The sequence below is a fragment of the Mus pahari genome, chromosome 1 (genome assembly GCF_900095145.1).
Source record: "Mus pahari chromosome 1, PAHARI_EIJ_v1.1, whole genome shotgun sequence".
Lineage (NCBI taxonomy): Eukaryota > Metazoa > Chordata > Mammalia > Rodentia > Muridae > Mus > Mus pahari.
The window spans coordinates 1608802-1619595 of NC_034590.1; the positions used below are offsets into that span (position 1 = coordinate 1608802).

Here is a 10794-nt window from a genome sequence, read left to right on the forward strand (position 1 = left end):
TCTCTCTCTCTCTCTCTCTCTCTCTCACTCCCTCCCTCCCTCCCTCCCTCTCTCTCTCTCATACAACGTTTATTTATTTATTATGTATACAGCCTTCCACCTGTATGCATGCCTGCAGATCAGAAGAGAGCACCAAATGTCACTATAGATGGTTATGAAGCATCATGTGGTTGCTGGGAATTGAACTCGGGACCTCTGGAAGAGCAGCCAGTGCTCTTAACTGCTGAGCCATCTCTCCAGCCCCTGTAACCTGCCTTTTCTAAGGGATGGCTGTTTGTTTGTTTGTTTGGTTGGTTGGTTGGTTGGTTGGCTGGTTGGCTGGTTGGCTGGCTGGTTTAGGCAGTTTTGAGACAGTTTCATGTACTGTGGCTGCCCTTGAATGCAGTATACACCCCAGGTGACTTTCCCCTCTACTCTCTTAGGCATTGGGCTTACGGGTGTGAGCCACCATTTATGCGGTGCTGAGGATCCAACCCGGAACATCATGTTTGATAGGCAATCGCCCTATGCATGGAGCCGCACACTACCTCGTCTGGAACATGTATGTGGTCGGGAGCCTGCACTCCAGTGTACTCATTATCTGTCTCGCCTTATGCACACGGCCTTTGGCCAGCTGCCTTGTTGCCTAGAGCAGAGGAACAGTAAGCTAGCTTTGGGGCCACTGTGACCACAGAGACGAGGTAACAGAAGCCTGCGAGCACGCTTGCGCACGCGCTGCTCAGAAACGTGACTGCATGGGCCGAGAGTTACAGCTCTGCTGCTGTCTGGAGCCTGGAGCCCATGTGACCCTGGGAAAGCCATTTCCCCCTCTGAGCTTAGAGTCCTTCGTCTATGAAACAGAAAGAAACCTGTCCCTGTGGGGGTCACACTGAGGGTAAACTGACGACACAGCACAAGGCAACCCAGACGCATGCCTGGAGCACAGCAGTCCTCACTAAACTCATTTTATCTTGCTCTTTTGTTCTTTTCTTTTTGAGACAATGTCTAGCTGTGAAGCCCAGGCTGGTCTTGAATTTATATTCCAATTCTCCTGCCTTGCAAGTATACTACCACACCTAGCTTGCTGTAGTAGTGGTAGTAGTAGTAGTAGTAGTAATAGTAATAATAATAATAATAATAATAATAATAATAGTTAAGCACAGGGGGGAGCTGGAGGACCTGAGTTCAGATCCCCGCACCACATAAAAGCCAAGCGTGGGATTAGAGAGATGTCTCAAGGGTCAGGAGCATTTGCTCCATTGTCATCAGGAAGTTTGGATTTGGGGTCTCAGCACTCGAATGAAAAGCCTGATTTCCTGTTTGTTTCTGTAATGTAGTCTCCAAGGGAAGCGGGGACAGGACAGTGGGGTTTGCTGACTGCCAGCTTAGCCTCATGTTCAGCGAGTGATAGAGGAAGTTAACTGACCGCCCTCTTCTGTCCTCCATGTGCATGGATGCACATACACATGTACATGCACACACACATACCCATACACACATGTGCATACACATACACATGCACATGCACACACATGTACATACGTATACACATGCACACGCACACATACATGTATATGCACACATGCCCCACACACAGGTGCACGCACATACACATGCACACACATGTACATGCACATGCACACACATGCACATGCACATACACACACACAAACTGTACTGTTATGCTTCAGTCCACGGTACATGCATCTGCCTCACTCCCATGAGCTACCTGATCTTTCTCCTGCTTCAAAGTGACAAACACTTATCTTACGTCCCACTGCCAGGTGCTGTTCTCTGCCTTTTATGGCTGTTATTATGTGACCACGTCACCCTGTGTAGCCATGGTAGACCCCATTTCACAGATATGAAAACAGAAGAACAAAGAGGCTGGTAGCAAGCACAGGCAGGATTTGAACCCAGGCTTCCAATTTTTTTTGTGCATTTTTTTTTTTCTCTTTTGAGCTCATGGTCACCCTTTGTAACCCAGCTGGCCTTGAAGTGCAGGCCCTACAGCCTCAACCTCCTGACTCTTTATTTCCTGTGTTGTGTTGTTCTTTTTCAGACCTAGGGATTGAACCTAGGGCCTCGCACATGTTAGGCACACTCCCAGCCCCTCACTGGGGGATTCCAGGCAGGGGCTCTACCACTGAGCCACACCCCAGCCCCTCACTGGGGGATTCCAGGCAGGGGCTCTACCTCTAAACTCTGACCCCAGTTCCTCTGCCTCAGTTTCTCAAGCTATGGGATTTTAGCTACGCACCACCACACCCAGTTTATTGATTTGTTTTGTTGTTTCTAAAACAGGGTTTCTCTGTGTAGTCCTGGCTCTCACGGAACTTGCTTTGTAGACCAGGTTGGCCTTTAACTCACAGATCTGCCTGCCTCTGCCTCTCAAGTTCTGGGATTAAAGGTCACACTCCCGTGACCTGCATGATCTCCTTTTGAGTCCCACATGCCCTGAACTAAGCTGTGCAGTTTGTGACCCAGACAGCCCCGGCAGACCTGGTCATCTGACACCTGCTGGATGTGCACGTGGGTGCCGTTAAGGATGTGCATCCGAGTGTAGCCATACTCCTTCACGCGCACAGCACTCCACGGTCTGGGTCTCCTGACAAAGGGAGTCAGCAGCTCTTCACAGCCCTGTGGAAGACAGACAGTCAGACAAGTGTGGGACACACAGAAAACAACAAACAAACAAACAAACAAACAAACCATACATTTCAGGCCAGGCCCCTGTGGCCTCCAAGAAAATGTCAGTTACAACTTGGCTAGAAAACAGACAATCCCAGCAGTTGGGAGGTTGTTACGGGAGGATCACCAAGTTCAAGGTCAGCCTGGTCTACATAGCCAGGTCCTGACCAGCCTGTATTACAGAGTGAGACCCTGCCTTGAGAGTAAACTGGGAACTGACAAGACGGCTCAGCAGATAAAGGTACTCACGTCCAAGCCTGACAACCTGAGTTTGGTCCCCAGAAGCCTCCTGATGAAAGCAGAGAACCACTCTAGCATGGTGGCCTCTGATTTCCACCTGTGAACCCCAGGACACATGCACCACCATATAAAGCGAACAAGTAAATGAAAAAGCAGAGACAGAAAAACCCAACAAACCAAAACCCAGACCTGGGCTGGGGTTGTAGCTCCGCTGATGAAATGCTTGCCCTGTGTGCACAACGTCCTAAGTTCAACCCCAGCACAGCACAGAACCAGCATGGTGGTGCGTGCCTTGCAATGGCAGCACCTCAGAGGTGGAGGCAGGAGGATCAGAAGTTCAAGGTCAGGGGCTTGGTGGTTAAGAGCATGGCTGCTCTTGCAGAGGATAACACACACACACACACACACACACATGCACACACAGACACACACACACGCATGCACACACGCACGCACGCGCGCACACAAACACACGCACACGCACACACACACGCACACACATGCACGCACGCACGCACGCACGCACGCACACATGGCAGCTCACAGCAGTCTGTAACTCCAGTTTTCGAGGATCTGACACCCTGTTCTGAAACCCCTCAGGGACTGTATGCTCATGGCATGCATACACACATGCAGGCAAAACACCCATACACATAAAATAACATGATAAATAAAATTTAATTAAGAAGCTCAAGGTCAATTTGAACTATATAGTACCTAGACATCAAGTCTGAGACCAGTCTAGACTACGTGAGCTGGTCTTGGGATTAGTTAGTGAATTAAATGGGAACCAGTGCCGAGGGTAGACAGGGTAACAAGCAGGAAATGCAGAGAAATGAGGCATGTTAGAAAAAAGTCCCGATTTCCAGCCTGCATTAGGAGGAGTAATTTACTGGCACAGGTGGGATTATCCCCATCCTGGTGAACTTGAGGTCAGCCTTGGCTACAGAGCAACACTTTGCCTCAGTGTTGCTCAGTGGGCCTCAGGAAAACCCAAAGCAAAAATAATAGCAAAACTGATCAAATAAAATGAAAGTTTTCCAAGTGTCGCTGAGGAGGGCCAATGTTAAAACCTGGTGGGCTGTGAAGGGTGACTAAGCCATTTTTATTAAGTGGATGATTCAATAATGTCTCTGTCTAGACAATTGCTCCTTTGTGTGTAGAGAACAATCTTAAAGGTCATACAAAGGGTTTAAGAAGTATGGGGTGGTGCGGTGCCTTTGTGGATAAAGATATTTCTCACCAAGTCTAAGGATCCCGAGTCCAGACTACATGGCAGAAGGAAAGAACTGATTCCTGCAAACTAAACTGTCTTCCAACTGCGTTTTGTGTGTGTGTGTGTGTGTGTGTGTGTGTACTGATCATATGCTGTGAGATATGTGTGTGTGTATTAATCATATGCTGTGAGATATGTGTGTGTGTGTATATGTGTGTGTGTATCAATCATATGCTGTGAGATATGTGTGTGTGTGTGTGTGTGTGTATCAATCATATGCTGTGAGATATGTGTGTTTGTGTATATGTGTGTGTGTGCGCGCTATGGCAGTAAATACATTGATATAAAACATTTTTAAGGGACATGAGACAGAGCAGGACAGAGAAGGGTGTGGCCGCGGCTGCCCCACAGCTGCCCTCGGTGTTGCTCTGGTTTTGATCTGGATGCTTTTAGCTGTAGTTTTAATTATTCATAAGAATCAGAGGCTGGGCCTAGTGGTGCAGGCCTTTAATCCCAGCACTGGGGAGGCAGAGGCAGGTGGATCTCTTTGTTTGAGGCCAGCCTGGTCTACAGAGTGAGTTCCAGGCCCGCCAGGGCAACATAGTGAGACCCTGTCTGTCTCAAAAAAAACAAAAAAAAGTCAACTTACAAAAGTATCCCCAGCTAGGCAAGCTGGGTACACGTCTGTCATGCTAGGACTTGGGAGGGTGAGACAGTGAGGGGTTGAGGCTAGCTCGGGCTACATGGGTTATGAGAAAGAAGAAAACTTTACAGTGAATGAACCCCCAAACACAATTGTTTTTTTGCTTGCCGCCTGCCTATATCTGTCTCTCTCTCTCTGTCTGTCTCCCTGTCTCTCTGTCTCCCCGTCTCTCTCTGTCTATATCTCTCTGTCTCCCAGTCTCTTTCTGTCTCTGTCTCTCTCATATGTGTATGCCTTAGTCAGCTCACAACTGCCTGAAATCAGTGCTGGGAATCGAACCCTGGTCTTCTACAGAGCAGCAAGCACTCTTAACCACAGAGCCTCTCTCCAGCTCCTTGTTTGTCCTGGGTCTCATGCAAGCCCCATGGTGTAGTCTCAAATTTGCCATGTAGCCAAGGATGATCCTGAACTTCTGACCCTCCTGCCAAGAGCACTTGTTTTAGATTTATGATTATGATTATTTATTCCATTCAGAGTGTGTTTGTGTGTGTGTGTGTGATTCTTTCCACATTTGAGTCCTGGGAATTGAATTCAGGTCATCAGGCATGGCACCGAGTACAGTCACTGAGACATCTTTCTGGTCCTGTTTAGTTTTTTGAGATAAGGTCTCACACTGTAGCCCAGGCTGGCCCAGACCAGAATTCATGATGTGGCCTTGAACTCAGGGCAGTTCTCTGGCTGGAGTTACTGGCATGTACCACCACACGGGGCTTCCAACCACTCTTATTCTCCCATCATGTTTCCTAACCTAGCCTTGGTGCCCCTCTGTCTGACGGACACGTCATCAGCAACACCCCGTCTTCCAGCTCAGCATGCAATGGCGGTTGCCACCATCATGCCCTGCACACCTGGACTAGTGCCTTCCCGCCTGCTCACCGCAGATCCTGTAATGATGTGAACAGGGCCTCGAGGGTTGGTGTAGGGCCTCTCCAAGCTGCCATTAAATACCTACAAGAAAAGGCAGAGTAGCTGTGGGCCTGGGGAGGGGCTGGCCACACGCGCATGCACATCAGCCACTTGGCCTCGCATCCTCCTCGACCTCACCTGGTAGTTGTAAATTGGCCATAGTCGTTCGTAGGAGTGTTCATGAGCCCAGAACTCCAGATCCACACCTAAGGCAGAAAGAGAGATGAGCCAGACGCCTGGGTGGAGAGAGGGGGGCCGGGGGACCCCTCAGCGTCACTCACCGTATTTATGGAAAAGGTCCTCTAGCCCAAACAACTTGCCGTGGAGGCCTTTGCGGACCTAGTGGGATGAGCGGGAGGTGAGGAGAAGCCTGGGCGCATCCTCCCACCAAGTCTCACTGCCGCCCAGGAAAGGGGCCTCCTCACCCTGCTTTCGTGCCTCGTGCAGTCATCCAGGTCCGCATTGGAACAGTACATAGGCCGATGGCCCATCGTGATGATCCAAGGTCGGGCCACCCGGTTCTTATTGGCTTTCTAGAGAAAGAGACTGGAGTGAGGGGACAACAGGGGCTGAGAGACCAGAGCGGGGCTCACTCCTGGGCCTACCTGGAGGTCATTCTCCAGCCAACGGAACTGCTTCTCGACCAGGTGACGGCCATAGTGGAGGAAGAAGTAGACCTCAGTGGAGAACGAGATGATATGGGCAGGACCCAGGTCCCAGCTACAGGGGTCAAAGGGCAAAGGTCAGAGGTCAGAAGACTTGACATCATCCATCCTTCAGAGGAGTCAGTCCAGTCCCCCAGAACCCTCCACGTTACCTGTACCACAAGCCTTCATTGTCCCCTGGCATGCTGAAGCGAGCCTTGTAGTTAGAGAAATTGCTGGAAAAAAGGAAATATAAAGAGCAAGGGGTAAGGACCAAGATGCAGTCACGTTTTCCTACTTCTCAACTTTCAGGTTACAGCCGGCTCCCAGCCCACACACTATCACTTCATTTTCTACCACAGATGAGGCCCTGCAGCATGAGGGACTTAAGTGAGACTCTAACAAGAACCTGATTGTTTTCACTAATCTGGCCTTCGCCCTCCCCTGCAGCCTTCCATACTCACTAGCGCTGTTCATGATTCCCAGGGCACGTCATGTATGGCAGGCTGGCAGCAACAGGTTCAATGAGCCTCATGAATCTGTCCCCAACGCGAGCATTGTCCTGGTCCATGTTGTAGGCAAAGTCTCCTGAAGGGTAGTAGGGATGGGAGAGAGTGAGGCCAGGCTCTGCTTCCTCTAGGATCAAGACCTAGTGGGTCCTGACCCCTACCTCAGACCCTCTCACAGAAGCCTGTCTTGACATCTTCTTTGCTCCCAGAACAACACAGCTAGGTCTAGTTTGATGCTGATTTTGTTAGGCTTTTTTTTTTTTTTTTTTTTTTTTAATTGCTAGAGATTGAGCCCAGAGCCTAACTCTGAATGTTAGGCAAAGATGCCTCACTTCTGAGCCACGCCCCCAGCCCTCACTGGGGGATTCTAGGCAGGGGCTCTATCACTGAGCCATGCTCATAGCCCTTGGGTGTTGTTGTTTTTGCTGCCGCAGTTGTTCTGTTTTGTTTTAAAGCTGTTCAGGCTGGCATTAAATTCTGGGCAACTCTCCTGCCTCAGCCTATATCCACTGCTGGGATTACAGACGCATGTTAGCATGCCCACTCATCTTAATTTATTAAAACATTCCTGTGTATTCGGAATGAGCCTCACCTCTAAAAACAATAATAAAAACTAGAAAGTCTGTGCTGGAATCTATAGGAACCTCACATCTGGGTTCGGCCTCGGCCCCCACCCTCAGCCTCTAACCCTGCCCCTTCAGAGCCACTCCAGCCCTAGCGCATTCTAGCCTAGTACTGATGGGCACCCAGTCCGCCAGCCTCCAGGCGCACCCTCGCCGGTGCCTCACCCACATGCAGCACTGCATCAAACATGCCCTGCTGGGTGTCCCTCCGTAGCCTGGGCAGGGCCTTTGGGTTGTCAGCCCCCATGTCCCCAAACACAGCCAGGCGGGGGCTCCAGTGGACCCCATTCTTCAAGGCCGTGAAGCGAAACCGCCGGCTCCAGCCCTGAGAGCTGCCACAACGGTAAACTGAGGGAAGAAAAAAAACAGACCTCTGTCAGATGGGGAGGCAGGGACCATGACCTTCCCACAAGGCCCTACACTCAGGCCGCTGGAGAGGGAGGAAACATAAGGGGCGCCATCGTCGTTGGCGTCATTGTCGTTGTCGTCATCATCATCATCATCATCATCGACATCTCATGTAACCCAGGCTAATCCCTGACTTTCTATGTAGCCCAGGATGACCTAGAATTTCGAATCGTCCTGCCTCCTCCCAAGTGCTGGGATCACAGGCCTGTGTCATTGACCCCAGTCATGGGTCTCCTATCCCTTGTCCCACACAGATGCGCCACCAGCCCAGCCTCAGCCACAGGTCTCAATAGCTTCTAGAACATTCCTCCCCCATGCCCACTCCCGGTTCTCTCACCGTACTGGGACCCCGGCAGCAGCTTCCGCAGCGTCACGCGGTGGATGTAGAGTTTGCGCCGCAGAACTCCTCCGTCCACGAAGGCACTGGCGGTGCCGTGGGCACGGAATGGGAGAGGACCAGACAGCTGCGAGCCGAACTGCACCTCAGACCGGGCTGGAGCCCACGTGGTCCAGGTCACAGTCATGGTGCCTGGCTCCCCTGAGGAGAGAGGAATCAGAGAGGAGCCTCAACAGGTTATCAAGCAGGAATGGGGTGACACCGAGAAGCTCCTGCTCCGTCCTGCCCCTTCTGCTATTTCCAAGCTGGCTTCCCTTGGGACCGGCTTCCCGCTCCCCTGTGTCCCCCAGCCTCAGTTATCCCGTTTGTGAACCGGAATAAGGTTATTTATCCTACAAGGCTGTGCGGAAGCATGGATGTCTACAAATACAATTGGCAGGTGGGATCCTGGGTTCCAGGGTCTGGAATTCAACCAATTATGAGTTGAAAATTGCCAGGAGAGAAACAGATTCTCAAAATGGCTCAATCCTTATGACCTGAGTTCTATCCCCAAGACCTACATGGCCTCCAAAAGTCGTCCTCTCAGCTGGGCAACTTCTAATTCTAAAAGAGGAAGGCAGATGTCTGTGGCTTGATGCCAGTCTGGTCTCCATAGGGAACTGCAGGCCCTCCGGGGCTCCATAGTGAGTCCTTGTCTAAAAACAACGGCCTTTGACCTTCACATGTGCACTGTGACATGGGTGTGCCTCCCTCCCACGCGAACAAACTAATACATGAATTTATAAAAAAAGTAGTTGGGGGGTTGGAGAGATGGCTTGGTGGTTAAGAGCACTGACTGCTCTTCTGAAGGTCCTGAGTTCAAATCCCAGCACCCACATGGTGGCTCACAACCATCCGTAATGAGATCGGATGCCCTCTTCTGGTGTGTCTAAAAACAGCTACAGTGTACTTACATACATAATAAATAAATACATCTTTAAAAAAAAAAAAAGCACTGGCTGCTCTTCCAGGAGACAGAGCTCAGTTCCCAGAACCAACATGGCAGCTCACAGCTGTCTGTAACTCCAGTTCCTGGGGATCTAAGGCCCTTTTCTGGTCTCTGAGGGCACCTGACATGTACATAGTTCATAGACATATATGCCGGCAAAACACCCATACACATGAAATAAAAGAATAAAAACAATATTCAGGAGCAGGCCTGGGACGCATCTCCGTGTGCAGAGCACCTGCCCCGCGTGCACAGAGCTCTCAGTGCAAACCCAGCATCATATAACAGTACTCAGGAGACTGAAGCAGGAGAGTTGGAATCTCTAGGCCAGCCTTGACGACATAACAAATTCTACCAAAGTAGGGGTCTGGAGAGATGGCTCAGTGGTTAAGTGCATTGGCTGCTTTTCCAGTAGGTCCTGAGTTCAATTCCCAGCAACCACATGGTGGCTCACAACCATCTGTAATGGGATCCGATGCCCTCTTCTGGTGTGTCAGAAGACAGCAACAGTGCACTCATACAAATAAAATAAATAAATAAATCTCAAACACACACACACACACAACAAAATAAATTAATAAAAAGAAAGGAAAAGAAAAAAACAATATGTCATTATGAAGCTTATGATGCATGATTAATATAAACTAATTAAAATTAAGACAAAACAAAGAAGCATCGCAATGCAATAGCAACTTTCCAGTCCACTGTGTTGAGCACTGAGTCATCAAAGGTGACTTAAGAGTGTGCCTGGGGTTCTGTGCAGACACTATTATGGTCTTGTGCCTTTGTGTGCAGGTGACTGGGGCTTCCTAGGTTTGGCATCCTGAGAATGCCCTGGCAGCCACCTTTGGTGACCAGGAAAGACAACCTTAGGCAAAGAACACACAACAATGTCCAACACAATGAGGTTTATGGGCTGAGTCAATGCCCCTGTTTTCTTCTTTTCTGTGTGTTAGCCTGCAGCCAACATTGCACACTCATGATATCATCTGAGCGCTCCAGACAGGGATCTGGAGGCCAGCTAGGTAAACAGTGGAGGGCAAAGGGCAGCTATAGGACAGGAGGAAACGGTGACATTGACTCTGTCTGCAAGGAAGGACAGGGTCTCCTACTGTACCCCAGGTTAGCTTGGCAATTGTTATGTTGTCCAGAATGTCCTCAACTGCCACTCAGGCTGCCTCCCCTGGGGTAACAGCAGTCAGTCACCATTCCTTGCTCTACAGCAAATCTTTCCACAAACTTGCTAGGTAGACCAGGCAGGACTTAAATTAAAAATCTGTCTGTCCTTGTCCCCTCTGTGCTAGATTAAAGGTACATATCATCACACCGGGTTTCTCTCCTTCCTTCCTTCCTTCCTTCCTTCCTTCCTTCCTTCCTTCCTTCCTTCCTTCCTTCCTTTTGCAAGACAAACATAGATTTTCTTAAAAAGAAAGAGAACTCTTAGCCAGGCAGTGGTGGCACACGCCTTTAATCCCAGCACTTGGGAGGCAGAGGCAGGCGGATTTCTGAGTCCGAGGCCAGCCTGGTCTACAGAGTGAGTTCCAGGACAG

General features: G+C 49.9%; 1 protein-coding gene across 1 annotated transcript in view; it reads right to left on the reverse strand.

Moving 5' to 3' along the window:
- The window catches only part of Acp7 (acid phosphatase 7, tartrate resistant (putative)), a 21996-nt gene that overhangs the window by 809 nt on the left and 10393 nt on the right, over nt 1-10794 (reverse strand). The window contains exons 2-11 of the mRNA XM_029532239.1: nt 8257-8457; nt 7677-7859; nt 6844-6967; nt 6553-6615; nt 6341-6455; nt 6161-6268; nt 6017-6074; nt 5874-5941; nt 5706-5777; nt 2482-2619 (exon numbers count right to left, since the gene is read on the reverse strand). Coding sequence (XP_029388099.1) covers nt 2482-2619; nt 5706-5777; nt 5874-5941; nt 6017-6074; nt 6161-6268; nt 6341-6455; nt 6553-6615; nt 6844-6967; nt 7677-7859; nt 8257-8457 — 1130 coding nt within the window. The remainder of the gene's footprint in view (nt 1-2481; nt 2620-5705; nt 5778-5873; nt 5942-6016; nt 6075-6160; nt 6269-6340; nt 6456-6552; nt 6616-6843; nt 6968-7676; nt 7860-8256; nt 8458-10794) is intronic.